The 19,866-nt window shown below is 42.7% G+C and overlaps 1 protein-coding gene across 1 annotated transcript in view; it reads left to right on the top strand.

Annotated features, from left to right (window-relative positions):
• The window catches only part of LOC124798603 (UDP-glucosyltransferase 2-like), a 109,062-nt gene that overhangs the window by 46,409 nt on the left and 42,787 nt on the right, over window positions 1-19,866 (top strand). Inside the window, exon 4 of the mRNA XM_047262076.1 lies at window positions 8,035-8,355. Within this exon, the coding sequence (XP_047118032.1) occupies window positions 8,035-8,355 (321 nt within the window). The remainder of the gene's footprint in view (window positions 1-8,034; window positions 8,356-19,866) is intronic.

Here is a 19,866-nt window from a genome sequence, read left to right as displayed (position 1 = left end):
TCAGAAGTTAAGCCCCATAGCGCTCAGACCCATTTGAACAATTATCATGTCTAGTTGAGGAATTTCGTTAAAGGTGTTCACATACTTCCGCAAGTGTTGTTGGTTGACGAGTTGCACGAGGCACTTCTTGACTTCTTGTCCCATCACATAGCACAGGAGCTCGACTAAAGCGAAGTCCAGAGATCGTGCTGGCCAGGGAAGTTGCTGCACGTGTTGCAGAGCACGTTGAGTTTCAAGGGCAGTGTGTGGGTGACACAAAACCTTCCCGGTGGAAGACTGCCAAAAGAACGGGCCCAACAACAATCCGCACGTACCAAACGCTCGTTAGCGTACTCTCCAGAAACACTAAAGGTTAACGAGAGTTGTAGCTTATCACACAACAGACTGTAAGACATGCGGTAGGGCCAGAGAGTCTTGGACGAACGCAGCAGGCCTACGTCGCAAGCGCAAACGACAATCACTTGCGTGCAGGCAGAACCTGCTTTCGTGGCTGAAGACCGCGGCGCGCCACACCATCTCCCAAGTGGTCCTCTGACGACACTGGTCGAGCCGTGTACGTCGACGCTGTGGCGTGAGTGGATGACGGGCTAGAGGTGTGCGTGTCCGTATTCCCACCTCTAATAACCGGTTCGCAGCAGTTCGTGTTAACACGCCTGGGTTCACAAAGAATCTTAATTCTACACTACTGGCCATTAAAATTGATACTCCAAGAAGAAATGCAGATGACAAACGGGTATTCATTGGACATATATATTATACTAGAACTGACATGTGATTACATTTTGACGCAATTTGGGTGTATAGATCCTGAGAAATCAGTAACCAGAACAACCACCTCTGGCCGCAATAACGGCCTTGATACGCCTGGGCATTGAGTCAAACAGAGCTTGGATGGCAGGTACAGGTACAGCAGCCCATGCAGCTTCAACACGTTACCATAATTCATCAAGAGTAGTGACTGCCGTATTGTGACGAGCCAATTGCTCGGCCACCATTGACCAGACGTTTTCAATTGGTGAGAGATCTGGAGAATGTGCTGGCCAGGGCAGCAGTCGAACATTTTCTGTATCCAGAAAGGCCTGTACAGGACCTGCAACATGCAGTCGTGCATTATCCTGCTGAAATGTAGAGTTTCGCAGGAATCTTCTGTATGGTAGAGCCACGGGTCGTAACACATCAGAAATGTAACGTCCACTGTTCAAAGTGGCGTCAATGCGAACAAGAGGTGACCGAGACGTGTAACCAATGGCACCCCATACCATCACGCCAGGTGATACACCAGTATGGCGATGACGAATACACGCTTCCAATGTGCGTTCACCGCGATGTCGCCAAACACGGATGCGACCACCATGACGTTTTGCCATTCGTGCACCCAGGTTCGTCGTTGAGTACACCATCGCTGGCGCTCCTGTCTGTAATGCAATGTCAAGGGTGACCGCAGCCGTGATCTCCGAGCTGACAGTCCATGCTGCTGCAAACGTCGTCGAACTGTTCGTGCACATGGTTGTTGTCTTGGAAACGTCCCCATGTGTTGATTCAGGGATCGAGACGTGGCTGCACGACCCGTTACAGCCATGCGGATAAGATGACAGTCATCTCGACTGCTAGTGTTACGAGGCCGTTGGGATCCAGCAGGGAGTTTCGTATTACCCTCCTGAAGCCACCGATTCCATATTCTGCTAACAGTCATTGGATCTAGACCAATGCGAGCAGCAATGTCGCGATACGATAAACCGCAATGCGAATAAGCTACAATCCGACCTTTATCGAAGTCGGAAACGTAATGGTACGCATTTCTCCTCCTTACACGAGGCATCACAACAACGTTTCACCGGGCAACGCCGGTCAACTGCTGTTTGTGTATGAGAAAAAAAAATGGTTCAAATGGCTCTGAGCACTATGGGACTTAACATCTGAGGTCATCAGTCCCCTAGAACTTAGAACTACTTAAACCTAACTAACCTTACGACATCACACACATGCATGCCCGAGGCAGGATTCGAACCTGCGACCGTAGCGGTCGCGCGGTTCCAGACTGAAGCGCCTAGAACTGCTCGGCCACACCGGCCGGCTGTGTATGAGAAATCGTTGGAAACTTTTCTCATGTCAGCACGTTGTAGGTGTCGCCACCGGGGCCTGCCTTGTGTGAATGCTCTGAAAAGCTAATGATTTGCATATCACAGCACCTTCTTCCTGTCGGTTAAATTTCACGTCTGTAGCACATCTTCGTGGTGTAGCAATTTTAATGGCCAGTAGTGTACTATGATAGCTGTGCGGTCTGCCGTTGCTACCCTAACAAGACGTCTGTTCTGGCGGGCGTCTGTGCTGTGTAGGCGTCCAGAACCACGTCTACGGGTGTGAGAATGTTCACGTGACCATACCAGCATCGTTGCACAACTGACGCAGCACACGCAACTTACGCGGCAGTCCTCCGAAGAGACAATCAATCCCACCACTCAGAGAACCACAATATGATCCCTTCGAGACTCGCTCATTTGACTGTAGGAAGCACATCTCCGTGGCATGGTTGGAAGTCTGCTTCACCCACCTGTGCCACACTGACCCTTCTGGCTCTGGTGGGTATACAACCAAGCTATCTAATGGCGGACGACGCTGAAACCGTCATCAGTACATCTACTGTGGCCCAGGTGATATACTGTGTGGTCGGGTCAAAATCGATGTCATTTTTCCAGGAGCATTATTTTTTTCCCGGAGGTGTATTTTTTGCCTATTAATTTTCAGACATTTCATTTCCATCTCTTATGTCATCGTCTCTCTTCTGTCACATCTTCGTGCCGAGAGACTGAAGTTGTCGTTGAATCCCATGGCTCATAATGCTTTTGACATCCGTAGTCCGTTTACTTCAAGCTTCATTGCAAACAATTACAATTACACAGTACCCTTGAGTGTGAGGCCGCAAAAGGCCAATTATATTTACGGCATTCGACAGCCCACGTACTGTCTGCCGCGCAACCAAGATATTGGCTACTAATAGCAACAGGGGGCAAGTTTAGAGTTGTACAGTGGTGAACGCGGCTGAGTTACTTAATCGACAAGTAACTCACAAAAGTGCTGCAGTGCTAGTGGCGTTGATACAAAGCAGAGCAATGTCAGCGATAAACAAAGCAGGCATTGCATTATATCTTCAACAACAATTTCAGAAGAAAGCAATGCAAGGAATTTCAGAAGAGTGTGAAAGACGTGGCAGAAGAAATATTAGCGTTTCTGCAAGATGAGTCAGTGGAATGTGTGTTGTCCTATTAGCTCTACCTGTGAGGCTGATCCCGGCGGAGGTTCGAGTCCTCCCTCGGGCATGGGTGTGTGGGTGTGTTTGTCCTTAGGATAATTTAGGTTAAGTAGTGTGTAACCTTAGCGACTGATGACCTTAGCTGTTAAGTCCAATAAGATTTCACACACACATATTAGCCCTACTGTGCGGAGGAGTCCATGAGGAATACAATTAAGATGATAAATGCTTAACAATTGAATGTGATACTGAAACGGGTATCGATGTAGTCCACCATCCTTGCCAGACGGGGAGTCACAAATCCCGTCTCCACTGAAACATAGTAAGGACGATAGTAGTCAAAGGAGCGGGTACTTACCCGAATTACGTACTTGAAAAATCATCCGCAGCATAGTAAAAAAACAATAATGAGCAAATTTCGAATAAGTCCGCAGCAATGTGACCGTGTAATGCATAAATAAAACAACGAATATCCAAGGGAGGACAAGGCTCACCTGTTGCAAAACTTGTGTTACTGCGTTTCAAGGGTGCTCGGTACAGTTCACAGTGTGTGCTTGGTAGAGACCTACTAGGTTATGCACATCAAATGGCGCACGACATAGGTTACAGTGGTTTCCAGGAAAGTTGTCGATGGTTGCACAACTTAAAAAAGTGCTACGGAGTTGGAAGATGTGAGGTAAACGAAATTTCAAACAAAGCATCGACGTGACGATGCACAGCAAACTGTGGAATCGGCCCGAAAATTCGTATATAAGATAAACAAACATATCCCATTGTTCAGGAAGGAATTTCTTTTCAACTCAGACCAATCAGAATTTGAGGAGGAAATGCATAGGAAAGGAACAGTGGAAATTGGAGGTAGCAAGAGAGTGATATCAAGCTCAGCTAACGTCAGTTCGTAAACAATTATGGTGATTGTTAATCTTGGTGGTAGATTGGCTGGAAAATTATTTATAGTGGTGCGAGAAGCTGTAGATGCTCTGCTCCATACGATTCTTTCTAGTGTGCCTTATCTTGCAAGTACAGTAGGGAAGACTTACGTCATAGCAAGCATGAGTGGGAAAATGGGCGTAAGAGAACTACAACTATGGTATGAGCACTGATTTTGGCCAATAGATGCTCTAAATAACTTGCTTTTGCTTGATTCCTGGTCCGTGTAAGAAAATCCTTCAAAGCAAAATATCCCTCCTGAAAAGTTTGTGACGTTGCTGTTGATACCACATGCAAACAGTGGACAAATCAGTCTTTGGATGTTTGTTTTTTCCATGCCTATAAATCATATTGTCCCACTGACTGCAGCTACGCCTTAAATTAAGACAGTTTCACAATAGGCTCCACGAGACACTGTTTCGCATTTGGTTGCATGCAATCACATTTCATGAGTCTCATCACTCCTTTGCACGTGTATGAGTGTATACTCATTCTTTAAGAGTGAATACCTACCGAACGTTCTGCTCGGTTTGTAACACACAAGGAGTTTGCCTTCGATGTTGATGGTGCGAACCTTTGTGATCACTGTGGCGCGCCATTTTTCGTTCGGCGTTCGCAGTGCAAGTTAATGGTTTGTTTCCATCATTTCTTGAATGTCGACGAGGTTCATTTTATGAAGTGTAATACACACATCACATAGAAGGACGATCTCTGCATCTCCCGAATACTCATTTACCATCGCTCTCGTGATGCACATGGTGAGTCATTAGCAACTAATATTTATCCTGTCATAACTTTTAACACTAGACTCTCAAATGAACCTTAGTAAAGACTGAACATGCGACCTCGCACTCAATGTGTTACTTGTTAGGGGCAACGAAGCACGTATACATTTCTCATGCCCTTTTTACTTCAATGATTCCTCCCGTCCGGCGCACCGTCTTCATTTCTCTCTGTGCAGTGTTTGTGCTCAGAGCTTTACCAGCGACAATACATTACTCAAGCTCTGCGATGACCATGTAAGCATTTTGCCGTTTCGCAAGTGTGTTCCTCTTTTCTGCGGCTCTGTAACTTAGAAATGTTTCAGGGTTAAAAGAGAGCACGGTTTACTTCCAGTACAAAATCCATGTATTTCTGTTTTGCACCTGTGAACCAGAGAAAAGCCAGACTGTTTCTTTTTTGGTCAACATATATGTCTAACATTTTTCTGATTGCATTCCCGCTAAACCTCGAAGGTTGATTTTAAAGGTATTTTCGTGACAACTCTGGTTTATTTACGTGTTTATCTAATTTCGGTGTGAGCTGGAGGCTAAGCTTCAGTTATTCGGAAGTTGACATTGCCACTGGTGAACCTCTGGATGGCACACAGTATGTTCTCTTGGAAATAATAAAGGTTTCAAAGTACTCAAATAAAACAGAGAACTTCTAGCTCTGCACTTCAGTGATTCGGCGACTGTCGATTGCTGCTTAGTGCTTTGATTTATCCTGTACGTGGAGATTACAGATCCACACTAGCTCTATATAGAGTTTCCATTTTATCCTTATTCGTGCAGTTTATTATTTAGAGTTTAGTATACGCAGCACTAGTCTCATACATTCGTTCGCCTCCCTGTCTAGTGCAGTGCAACGGTTCATGACCGAGCGTGAGTAGTTCCCACATAGATTGGAGCAGCACACTGCTTGAATTTCAGTGAATTCATAGTCTTCCAGACATTCACATCATCAGACCATAATTTTTAAAGGATGACATGCAAGTTGTGCACACTAATATAAAAAAGCTCAAAAAGGAGCGTCAAAAAGAAGCGCCTTTTCCCTGATGCTGTTGGAATTGTTGATACAAGATTACTAAGACGAAACGTAGCTTTATTACCCACCCACATCATGGCAGTCAAACTACTGCTCCTGAGACCATGTTTCTCCTCTTTACATACATTCTTCGAGAGGAAATGATTTTGGCATAAATTTGCTTTTGGTGCGTGGTGCTCCAAATTATTTAATCTTCTCCGCCACATAAAATAACATAGTCAGAGAGTTGGAAAAGTTGTCTGGAAGAGTCCTAATGAGGTTTTAGTTAGCTGAAGAGTTGCAAACTCAGTAACTCCCGGCACTATTCTTCCTGCGTAAGAGTTTAAGAGTACGTTCACAGCACAGTTTAAACTCCAACTGATGGGTTTATTTTTGATGAACAGTCGCACACGGTCAAGAAACTGAAACTTCGTGTTACTCAGAGAGTTTTTGTTTAGATAATGTATGACAGCTTTAGTTTTGAAAGCAACATCATCTGTGCAGACTGGTTTGCATTGTTTGCAAAATCGTGATGTTTCCGAATGTCCTCATACCAATCAAGAGACATTACCAGTGCAAGGTAACGAAGAGCTACATCTGGTTCTGAAGACCGATTCCTTGTGAATGATGGCAGAATGTGATACGCCATAACAAGATTCATTCAAAGATAAACTTACATGTCGGCTTCGTCAGTCGTGAACACGGTTTATTTTTGTGCAGCACATAAGATTCTCTTAGGAATTGCCACATCAATCACAAGCATTTTGATGTTCGCTACAGAAGAGTAAATGTCTATTGGCATTAGCACCTTTCCACTATATTCAATGTCGAACAAAAGGAGTTTGCGAAAATCATTCACCTCTTTCTAGTTGCCATTGCGAAGTTGAAATATTCTAGTCTGTTTGCATTCTGGAAGTTTAGGGAATTCAAGTATACCATTATTATTATCCAGAACTTTACTCTGATCTCCTACAGCATTTTCTTCCTGCTCTTCCTTTACATCTATAAGCTGTGGTCATTTTTTTTTCTTTTTGAGTCTGGAGAAGCAATATTTCAGTATTTTCTGCCAAAAAGTTTTGCTCAACAGTGGCTTGTTGTCCCTCCCTGCGTTCTTACTTTTGAAATAGTGGATTGGGCTGGCTACTCTGCTTTCTTTATGGTGCTGCACTGTAAGTGTTTTCCGGTTCTTCTATCGCAACATTTCTATTAACACTTTGGGCATTCTAGGAATATGATATCTACTTCATCTAAAAGAAGGTTGTCTACATCATCACTGTCATTTTCATAGAGTACTAGAAGAATTTCTTTAGAGTTGAGAAAGAACTCCCATTTCCTGTAAGATATGACGAAAGTGGTGTTTCATATTCTAAAAGTATTTTGATGCTCAAATTAATAATAATTTGAATGAGGATATTTCTTTATTCGTTTACCTTGAGTTCTAGTTTAAAAGAAATGAAAATATAAACAGTTAACATTTTATAAGGACTATGGACTCTCTTTTTCGCCAGATCGAGGCCATTGTAAATCTTAGAGGGTTACTGTTAGCGTGTTGTGTGTTGGGGGTGTGATGGAGGGGTGGCTAATTTTAGGTCTAGTGTGCTTACAATTCCCCACTTTTGTCAGCACCATTATCGATTCTTTGCAGTCATTACTTCGGCGTAATGTAATGTATGCCAGTAACATTAAAGTTTATGATTGAGAAAGTAGTTCATGTCTATTAAAAGTATTTATGTTGGCAGCATCCTATCCAGTCAACGCAAAACAATTAAAACAGTTTGTGTTTTGTAGTCTGCTACCAGATAGTTCCCAATGTTACCCAGCAAAATAGTGTTTATAAATCAGTTAGGTTTTACTAACTGAAAAAATCAGTCTAGGAGAAAAATCTTCTGAATCATGCCATAAAATTCTGTAAAGGAGTCTTGTTACAGCTGTATGGGTATTTAGGTATTGTTATTAACAACAATCACAGTTAAACCTAGCTTTAAAATGTTGGCATTCAAATGAATGTTGCTCAATAGTAAATGTCAGAAAAGATGCTGGTGGCATTACTGGGTAGCTGTGTGTTGCAGATGGGCACCCCTGACCATCCAGCCTACATGGAGAACTTCTTCCTGCCGCTAGTGGCACCGCTGGGTTTCTGGGAAAGGACGGCCAACACAGCGTTCTACCTGCTGTCGAGACTGGGCAACCGGTGGCTGTCGGAGCGGGTGATCGACGCCGTGGAGCGGGCTGCGCTGGGCAGCGAGGCGCCGCCCACCAGCCAGCTGGTCCACAGCACCAGCCTGCTGCTGCTCAACAGCCACTCCAGCATCAACCAGCCCGTACCGCTCATGCCTGGCGTGGTCGAGGTTGGGGGTCTCCACATACAACAGCCTAAGCCCCTGCCAAAGGTCTGTGCCACTGTCTCACCTCCGGAGTAACAAGCTATTGTGCCACTCAATACGTGTGAGATTTGTTTAAGCCATTTCCCTAATCCTATCGCTTCCCTCTTATCCTCTTTATTTCATCATGATTGGTACCTCCACTACCATCGAATGGTGGCTTACACACTCATATTGAGGCCCATTATTATTTCACCATACCATTAATTACAGCTTTTAGCAGCCTCATATCTTAAAAGATGGAACAAAGAAAGACAAATATACACTTATAGTATTTTTAATTTTAGAGAAAATGTTTGATTGGAGTATTGTCTTTCAATTTATGAAAGTATTAGGTTTAAACTACAGGCAGTGAAAGGTTATTCAGAACAGACTGCAACTAAAGGAATCATATGATATGATAGAAGAGTTGCAGTTATGAAGGAAGTGAGACGGGTTTGTAGCCTATCACTGATATTATCCAAAATTTATATTGAGGTACTAGTAAAGGAAACATAGGAAAAAGTAAAGGAAACAAATAAAACGCTTTTGAATGAGAATTTTAGTGTATGTTAACAAATAAAATATTTAAGATTGCCGCTAACATACTGTATATACAATTTTTGTTTAAAATTGTGTATTTAGGAGAAAGAATACATATGGGACAAATAATTTGTATAATGTTTAAACGTGCTGCTATAGTAGCTAAACTAGACACCGAGAAAGAAAAGGAAATGACACTTATTTTTCAGCACAGCATTTTACTTTCTCACAATCGGTATTAACAGAAAACCTGTATGCTGTTGTTTACAAAATATACAGCTGTCTGAACGTTTATCAGACTATCGTGTAAAAATGTGAAGTAAGTTGGTCAGAAAATTTGCATACTGTTGCCAACAGCTTTTCTCTGTTAACAGATTTTATATATACACATACACACACACATATATATTTCAAAAATTGGAAGTAAGTAGGTTTCTCCTTTGTATATTATGTAAATGTTTATACACTATATACATACTTCACGAATAAACAGCCTATATCAGTCCAAACGTTTAATAGAGTATCAAGTAAAAATCTGAAGTAAATCCGTCCAGAACTGTTGAAGAGTTTCGGTAACAACGTTAGAGGTGGCAAAGAACTAGCAAGAAGAGTAAAAATGGGTGTGTATAGAAAGGAGATTATAAGATAAACACCAATATGAGTAAAATGTGGGTAATGGAATGTAGTCGAATTGAATCATGTGATGCCGATAAGATTGTACTGAAAAACGAAACACTTAAAATTGTCAATGTGTTTAACTATTTGGGCAGCAAAATAAGTGACAATAGCTGATGTGGAGAGAGTACAAAAACAGCGTAGCAATAGCAAGAATAGCTTTTCTGGTAAAGAGAAATTTCTGACATGAAGTATAAACTTCATTGTTAGGAAGTATTTTCTAAAAATAATTGTATTCAATGTAGCCTTCTACACAAGTAAAATATGGATGATAAAGAGAAGAAATAAGAAGAGAATAGAAGGTTCGGAAAAATTCGTGTTGTAGAAGACTGTTGAAGATTAGATTGGTAGATCGAATAACCCAATAACTGGGGTAAATAGAAACTGATAGCACAACTTGACTAAATGGAGCGTTTGGATGATAGGACATATCAGTATGATGGCTGTGCAGGTATGAGTCCAATAATTTCTGACCCCCTCTCCCATCTATTACCCTCTATGTCAACCCCTTCCTTCTCTCCATACCCTCCGGACAAAGCTGTGCATATAAATGGTCAGGTGGTTTCCTATTGGCTATAGGGCAGATAAGAAGTTTATTTAGGATCCTTATCGCCATAATTTATTACGTAATTAACAAACCCAGCAACGCTTCACAATCGCCAAATGTACATGTGAGTCTTATGTAAGTCCTAATGTCTTTCTGCACCCTCTGTCCGTCTCCTCCTTCCCCTAGCTCTGTCCTCATTCTCCTTCATTTTGTATCTCTCCACCTCCCACTTCTCTCCACCTCCTCCAGAATCTTTCTATCCATTTCATCCATCCCCTCTCTACGCCCATTCTCCCCTTCCCTCCCTGGCCTTCTCTACTTCTCCCCCTCTCTCCCCTCACCACCTTGTTTATTATTATTGCCAACGAAACCTCGACTGCGAACTGAAGTAGCTTAAATTGAATGGATGAACTGGTTGGGATCATTAATATATGGAGTATGAGAGACCTGTCCTGCTGCTGGGTTTGTGAGCATATTAGCATTAATGACATTATTTCGCATAGTCTCGATCTAGAAGTAGGTCATATTAACCTTTCCTTTTTTCGGTTAAAACAGACTGCGAGGAAGAATACAAAACAGTAGATAGGTCTGTATACAAATTTTGTTTAAAATTGTACAGAAGTAGATAGAATATACATGGGAGAAACAATTTGCCTAATGTTTAAATGTGCTGCTGTCGTCGTTAAAACGTACTGCAAGGAAGAAAACAAAATCGCATGCTTTTTACAGTACAGCATAACACAGTGTTTTACTTTCTCACAGTCGGTTTTAACAGAAAACCTGCACGTTGTTGTTTAGTAAGACATACAGCTGTCTGATTGTTTATTAGATTATCACCCAAAAATTTGAAGGATGTCGATCAAGAATTTTCGAGGTTTTCGATCACAGTTTCTCTGTATTAATATGTTATATACATTTAAATAAGTAATATATGTAGGCAGGCAGTGCTGCACACACGCACTGCGAGAGCTGAGCCAGTAACCAAGCCGCCCGCCTCAGTGCCATCCACACCACGCTGCTGCCGGGCTGTAGCCACCACTCCACACAGCACCCGAATTCCGGGACGCGCTTCTGGCCTCCATACACGAAAGACTATCTCAAAGGCTATGGACGAGCACAGTTCGCGAGCGATGAATATTAACTGTACATTTCTCGCCAGAAAATTACTTCTAAATATTCAATTTTCCGATTCGTCATTATGTCTGAAGTTCAGTTCACGTTTGGCGCGTTTCTTAGGTCGTACACTAGCACATGTGGAATATTGGAAGCATACAGGAGCAGCTATGGCTTGCGAGTCGTGCCATCAACGTGGGGAATCTACAAGGTAGTGAAACAATCGCAGGCAGTCATGTACAGCAATATGTATGCTACAGCGTTGTTCTGCGATCCGTCTTGTCTTGCTACAGCGCCCGTGGAAATAAAGTGGATGGCTGTTCTGTCTACACTTTACTTAAATTCTGAACGGTCCATACCAGTTGTCACAAGCTTAGGCAGAACACCGATTGGTAGTTAGGATCAATGTCATCTCTTTTTTTCCCACAGATTCAGACATCTGTCAGATGTATTTTTTTCCATCTACCAGCTGAGTTAGTATGGGTACAGTTTACGTTTGACAACTGGAATAAATTAATGACTTGCTCGTTTTACTAACCTCCTGACTCAGATAATACAGTTGCTGAACAGTTCAAAGGAGAACTTGTATTTCTTTTCAAATAGGTATCCCGCCCATACAAACGTAGTTGGTGGTGACTTCAATCTGCCCTCGATAAGTTGGCGAAAAAACTTGTTTAAAGTCGGCGGTAGGCATGAAACGTCTTCCAAAATCGTAGTGAACACCTTCTCAGAAAATTATTTTGAATAATTAGTTCAGGAGCTCAACCATAGTGTAAATGGTTGCCAAAACATACGTGTGCTGTTAGCAATGAATAATCATGACCAGACAGGGGGCATCATGACAGACACGGGGATTGTCGGCCGCAAGGTTGCTGTACCTCGACTGACTGCCGTAACATCGGAAACCACCAAAAATAAACGCGAAAAATTTGCACTTGAAAAAGCAAATGAAAATTCTTTTGACACCTCCCTTAGAGACAGTCTCCCCTTCTTCCAGTCTACGTAAGGGTTTACATTTAAAGAAATAATATCGAAGGCAATCGAGAGATACTTAACAAATAAATTAAAAAGAAATGGTACTAGTCCGCCATGGTACACAAAACAGTTCAGAAGAGTGTTGCAGAAGCAACGAGAAAAGCATGCCAAATTTAAAAGAACATAAAATTCACAAGAACGGCAAAGTTTTACTGAAGTACCAAATTTAGTGTAAACTTCAGCGCGAGGTGCTTGTAATAATTCCCACAATGAAGCTCTGTCTTGAAATCTGGCAAAAAACCGAACGAAATGTTGCATGGAAACGCAATCAATACCTTCACTGCGGGACGACAACGGTGATGCTGTTCACGACAGTGCCATTAAAGTAGAGTCACTGAACACGGTTTTTGAAAATTTCTTCACAAAAAGGACGAAGTCAATATCCACAATTCGAATCAAGAACAACTGCCAACATAAGTAGCTCAAAAATAACTTTCAAGGCAAGGCCTCAGTTCCAGAATGTACACCAGGAAGGTTCCTTTCAGAGAATGCTGATTCAATAGGTCCATACTTAGTAATTAAGACTGGAAAGTTGCAGAAGTCAGGGCAGTACACAAGAAAGGAGATAGGAGTAATCCGCTGAACTATAGATATATATTACTAACGTCGATTTGTGGTAGGATTTTGGAAAATACACCGTGCTCGAACATTATGAATCACATAGAAGAAAACGATTCGTTGACAAATATCCAACACTGATTCAAAAAAAACGTTGTTGTGGAACACAACTAGGTCTTCACCCTCACAAAGTAATGAGTGCTAACGACAGTGGAGGTCAAATTGAGCCCATATTTTTAGATTTCCTGGAGGCTTTTGACATCGTTCGTCACAAGTGACTTCTAATTAAACTGCGTGCTTGTTGAGTATCGTCTCAGTTGCGCAACTGGATTCGTGGTTTCCTGTAAGAAAAGTCACAGTAGGTAATAATTGACAGAAAGTCATCGAGTAAAAGAGAAGTAATATCTGGCTTTCCCCACGAAAGTGTTATAGGACCTCTGTTGTTCTTGGTCTACATAAACGATTTAGGAGACAATCTGAGCAGCCGTGTTAGATTGTTTGCAGGCGATGCTATCATTTATCGTCTTGTCAAGTCATCAGATGATCAAAAGCAGTTGCAAAATGATATAGACAAGATATCTGTATGGTGGACAAGTCACAGAGGACTCTAAATACTGCAAATTGTGAAGCCATCCAAACGAGTACTAAAAGGAGTCCGCAACGTTTCAGCTACACGATAAATCATACAGATTTCTGCGCTGCAATCTCAACAAATTGTTTACGGTCTATAATTACCAAGGCCTTAAACTGAAACGATCACATAGATCAGGGCTTCCCAACCTTTTCAGCTGGCGGACCGCTTCTTCAGTCGAAAATCCATGGCGGACCCTAGTCAGTCAAGAGCACAGTAACTTTTAATTTCAGAGCGAAACTCATCGGAACTGAAAGCTTCTTAATGCAAGTATCATGTTCCCAATGATACCCCCACCCTCTCGAAGTATCAATAGTCTTTGGTTTAGAGATGAATGAAAACAACTTGAAATTAACGATCCAATTTGAATTCCCACTGTATCCAGCCACTTACTAGTGGACTTCCTCCCTTTGTTCAACACACTATAGCCTGATTAAAATTACTTGGTAACTGACATTTCACACGTTGGAGCTGCCTTCCTCCGAGAGCAATCAACGTCACATCCAAACTGTCCGCTGTTGACAAGCTGCTGCCTGTGGTCTGTTCACTTCCACTGTTTGTGTTTAGCTACTGTTGTGCAAGGAGCATGCATATTTCGTAATAGTCGTGTATGTGTGTGTGTGTGTGTGTGTGTGTGTGTGTGTGTGTGTGTGTGTGTGGTTTTTCGTGAAATCTGAAGAAAAATGTTCAAATATAAAGTCTATGGGACTTAACCGCTGAGGTCATCAGTCCCTAGTCTTACACACTATTAACCTAAGTTTAACTTCCGATAAGGACAACACACACACACACACACACACACACACACACACACACATGCCCGAGGGAGGGCTATAACCTCCGGCGGGAGCGGCCGCACAATCAACGACGACATGGCGCCCTAGACTGCGCGGCCATTCCGCGCGGCTGTAAAGAAAAGAGGCAGACCCATGATTCGGGATACAAACACATTACGAAAGAAAAGAGGCCTAGGAATTACCTTTAAAGGGCTATTGTGACATCTGTTGTGCAATGTGTGGAAATACATTCACTCAGTTTACATCATCATCATCTTGGACAGTTTCCAGCCACTGGCTGGGTCTGTCGGGAACACAAGCCTCTCCACCGTGTTCTGTCTTTCCACCATTCCCCCTCTTCCACCTTCGTCCAGTTCTCTCCTCTTCTCATCACACATTCCTTCACTCCCTTCACCCATCTATCTCTTGGTCTTCCTCTGGGCCTCTTCCCCTCCAGTTGCAGATCAAACATCCTCTTTGGAATTCTTCCCTCATCCATTCTCTTCATGTGTCCATACCACTGCAGTCTTGATTTTTCTATCCTGTCCTGTACTGGTTCCTCCTTTAGTCTTTCCCTCACATACAAATTTCGCAATCTGTCTCGTCTTGTTACACCCAACCTGCTCCTCTGGAACTTCATTTCACTAGCCTGTATTCTACTTTTGTCGCTTTTGTGCATTACCCATGTCTCACTTCCGTATGTCAATATGGGGACAAAGTAGGTTCGGTATATAATTCCCTTGGATTTCTGTGGCACCTCCTTGCTCCAAATAAGCCCCCTAATGCATTTGTAGAACTGCCCTGCTTTTCTGCATCTTTCATTTATTTCCATTGCGTTTCCCCCCTTACTTTCAATCACGCTTCCCAGGTACTTGAAGTTCTCTACCACTTGTAGTTTTTCCCCTCCACAAGTTATATCCACATTTGGCCTATTCTTCTTCCTTGTTGTGACAATTATTTCACTTTTCTTTGCAGAGAAATGCATTCCATATTGTGCTGCCGTTGCCTCCCATGCATCTAACTGCTCTTGCACCTCCTTCACGCAATTTCCCCATAACATCAGGTCATCGGCAAAAAGCACTGCTTTTATTTTATGATCTCCAATTGCATCTGATACTTGCTGTAGGATTTCATCCATAACAATAATAAACAATAAAGGCGAAAGTGCACTTCCCTGTCGCAGCCCATTTTCCAGCTTGAACCATGCAGTACGTTCCCTCCCCACTTTCACACAACTCTCACTTCCCTCATACATTTCTCTGACTTTTCGTGTGATCTCTTCATCTATCCCTTTTGCGTTCAGCACATCCCAGAGCTTGTCCCTACAGATACTATCATACGCCTTCGCAATATCCAAAAAGGCCATGATTAAGTCCTTCCCGTACTCATAGTGCCTTTCCTGCAGTTGCCTTACCGCAAATATGAGGTCCGTTGTTGATCTTCCCGGTCTGAAACCGTACTGCTCCTCTTGCAGTCTACTTTCAATACTGCTTCTTATTCTCTTCTCCAGCATCTTTTCATAGATTTTTCCACAGTGGCATAGCAGGGTGATTCCTCTGTAGTTCTCACATCTCCTTTTATCCCCTTTCTTGAAGATCGGGACTATAATTCCTTTCTTCCAATCCTCAGGAATTCTGTTCTCCTTCCACACCACCCTCAGCACTCTGTATAGCCACTGGGTTCCTACTTCTCCTGCTGCTCGTATCATATCCACTGTTACTTCGTCCCAACCTGGTGCCTTGCCCCCTTTCATCCTCTTTATGGCTTCTTCCACTTCATTCCAAGTTAGATCATCAATTTCCCCACTATTATAATCGTCTGCTGCCTTAGGCTCTCCATCGCTGTTAGTTACCTGCTTGGCAGCATTCAACAGATCTTCAAAGTACTCCTTCCAAATCTTTTTGAGCTCATGCATTTCCTCCACAACTCTTCCATTATTATCCATGATCCTCAGGCACTCGCTTCTGTCATTCCTCTTATTTCTTACCATGGTGTAAAGTACTTTTTTGTTCCCTTCACTGTCCTCTTCTAACATTCTTGTCCATTTTTCCATCCACTTCTTCTTCTCCGCCCTTACTATGGTCTGTGCCGCTTTCTTGCTTTCCTTATATTTTACCCTAGCTTCCTCTGTTCGGGTCTGGAACCATTCTCTGAAGGCTTTGTTCTTTCGAAGTACTGCCTCTTTACATATGTTGTTCCACCATGGGGTTTCCCTACTTCTCCTCTTTGTGCTAGTTCTTCCGCACACAGTCTCAGCTGCCTCAACTAGAGCCCTCTTAAAATCGCCCCATTCTTCTTCCACTGTTCTCTGATCTTCCTTTGGCAGCTTCTTCCTGATCAGTGTCTGGTACTGGGTCCTCCGTTCATCCTCTTTCAGCATCCATGTCTTCAACCTTTTCTCCTGTATATCTGTTGCCCTCCTATCTTTTTTCTCTCTTAGGGTGGCTACCAACAGCCGATGGTCGCTGTCTAAGGCCTCAGATGGTATGACCTTAACATCTGTGAGGCTGCTCATCATCTGCCTGTCCACTAGTACATAGTCTACTACTGAAGTTTGGGACCAGTCCCCACTGTACCAAGTTATTTTGTGACTACTCCTCTTCTTGTACCACGAATTTGCGATCGCCAGCCCATTCCTCTTGCAGAATTCCTGCAACAATTTTCCTTCTCTATTTCGGTTCCCCCAGCCCTCTGGTCCCATTATCTCCTCGAATCCTTTCCTGTCTGTGCCAACATGTGCATTGAGGTCCCCTATTATAATCTGATTTCCTCCATTTAGCTGCTTTTGCATGTCATCTTCAAATTCCTCCTTCTCCTTTTTTGTACACCCCACCTGTGGGGCATATGCTTGGATGATTTCAATGCTTTTTCCTTTCACCCGTACTCTGGCTTTTATCATTCGATCATTGATACCTTCCACCTCCTCCTGCAGACCCTCTCTGACCACTATTGCCACTCCATTTCTTCCCCTCTCATTCCCTATCCAGTACAGTTTACATCCTTTACTTAGTGGTTTTTCACCAACTCCTCTCCACCTAGTCTCAGCAAGTCCCAAGATGTCCAATTTCCTCCTTTCCATCATTTCTACAATTTCTTCTAACTTCCCAGTTAGAGTTCTTACGTTTAAGGTGCCCAGCCGTAAACCATCTCGTAATCCTTTTCCATTGCTTGGTCCGTTTCCTTTAAATCCGTTCCGTGATCCGAGGCATGTTCCCTTTTTGAAAGCAGTTGATTTATCCACTACTGGCTTGCTAGGCCTATCGCAGCTTCACCAGAGCCCCGTTAGCCGTCACGTTTCAGGGTTCCCATAGGGCCTTCTCAGCTACCGTAGCGGTCCTGGGGCACACGAAGTCCCCGCTGTACATCGCCCCTAAAGGCAATCCCCTACTTTGTGCCGTTGCCCATCTCCCACGACTTGGACGAGGGGTTGGACTTATGGGAGACACTCAGTTTACATGCGTTTCCAAAACCGGATTTCGTAAGCCGATGTCCAAGTTCCGCTTTTGGTTGGACAGGTAAACACTTCAGAATCGATTCTGGAAATCTGCTTTTATAAAGCCGTTTTCCTGTTCCACAATCGATTTTCGCGCCCATGTAAACAGCTCGGAAAGTCTAGTTATTTTTCTGTCTTTGCGTATCTACTGAACGGCAGCTGTCAGTCCATAGCCGGCAGCTAGCAGGCGGCGTTGCAACAGTGTACTGTCAGTTGGTAGCTGGCAACTGGCAGGCGGCGTGCCAACAGTTTAGCCACAGCTGACAACTTTGACTACTACTTGGACACTATATCGTGGCAGTCAGCCTCGACTGTCAACAAATTAGGAAAACAGACTCTCTTATTTCTATATAAGAAGACAAAGCATTTCACAGAACGTAAGAACTTTTTTCTCAAAGGAAACAATTCTGGCATAGGAGGTTTACCACAAGATGCACGTGAAAGTCCTCATTTGTTTACGCTCGCAGCCAGTTGCCAGAGTATTAGCAAGTAATTGTAATTGAAGTTTGGGCAGGCCAATTTTAACTGAGAGGACGGAATATATTATAAAGAAAGGAAATTGGCTTTAGAGATCATTTTAATTTTCGTAACAAAAATATCAGTGCCAACAGAATTCAATTAATAATTATTTTGTAAATGACAGAAAACTGAAACAAAATTCCTACAGAGTTATAGTTCAGGTACGTTCACTGAGCGTCTACGAAGAAAAATGCTTTCTTCTTTTCTATACATGAGTCTTTAGGAATAATAATGGAAACCTAATGTGATGTTTGAGGGTGCTTCTGCTGACACAGTTTTGAAAAGTTGGGTTCAATTCTTGACAACTGGAGACGGACGTCTGGTTCCGCATTTAGACAGCTTCGGTACTTAGTTTTGTGGGCAGCATAGATCGAGAATCCAGATTCACACATGTATGTTGTGGCAAACGGAAGAAATACACGTTTTGCCTTTTCAACAAGGGGGTAGTGTTTCTTGTTATCCAAACTGATCCAAAAGTGTGAGTAACCGTCAATGTCAAAAGTTGATTTCAAGGTAGGGTCTGTGACAAATGACTGGGTTGACCACCCATTCGTATTTCTGCAGCTTCACATCTTCAGCTGTTGGGAAATAATGCCACAACAATGACATCAAGCTTCGGAGATGTTCCAGAATTTGATGAAACAAATTCTTCCCAAGCGTCAATGTTTTGTTTTTGAAAAACTCCTCGAAACTCTCTGCCCAAAAATTGATTTTCCTCTTGAATTCTCGAACTTTGTCGGTAGCAGTGACCTTTGTTTCACTTTGCCCTTGGAGTGAAATATTCATTTCGTTCATTTTGGAGAAAATATCTGACAAATAGGCAAGTATGCACTGCCAATTTTCGTCATTAATAAGGTCTGCTAATTTGGTGTTATGCTCCGAAAGGAAAACTAAGACTTCCAATCTTAATTCGTACAACCGAGAGAGTACATTCCCACGTGAGAGCCATCCCACTTCTGTGTGGAGAAGCAGGGAACGATGAAGGCTTCCCATATCTTCACACAGTATTGTGAAAAGTCTTGACTTCAACGGCCTTGATTTTATGTAGTTAATGATTTGAATGGATTCGTGTAAAACTTTCTTGGACGAAACAGGCATTTGTTTCGTAGCTAAAGCGTATCTGTGGAGAGCACAATGACAACTGCTGCGGTTCTTGGCGTTTTCTTTTATTTTTGTTATTGCTCCGACTGCAGGACCCGTAATAGCTTTTGCACTATCTGTGCACACATCTATGCAATTAGACCCTGAAACTTTGTTAGTCCTTCAAAAATCATCCAATAGACGGAATATTTCAGCATCTGCTGTGTTGGCAGGAGTTGCACAGTAGGAGGTCCTCCTCAAAACATCCAGAATATTCATAACGGACAAAAGCGAATAAAATCGCTAATCCTGCAACATCAGTGGATTCATCCAAGAAGCAATATCATTAACACACGACTTTATGAGATTTTCTGCAATGGTATGAGCTTTGCCTGTTTTTGCCACTCGATAACTAACCAAGAAAGAAGCTTTTAATGAATTTTCATTAATTGTTTTTGCATGAGCTTTCATTTAACGCTAAGAAACATCTAGTTCAGCACTCTTCCTTTTGAAAAACTCGATGTCTTTAGCGTGGAAATCCGGGTGAGTACCTTCAAAATGACGGCGCCAT

This window comes from Schistocerca piceifrons, chromosome 5 (genome assembly GCF_021461385.2).
Source record: "Schistocerca piceifrons isolate TAMUIC-IGC-003096 chromosome 5, iqSchPice1.1, whole genome shotgun sequence".
Classification (NCBI taxonomy): Eukaryota; Metazoa; Arthropoda; class Insecta; order Orthoptera; family Acrididae; genus Schistocerca; species Schistocerca piceifrons.
This window is presented reverse-complemented; position numbering and strand designations above follow the sequence as displayed.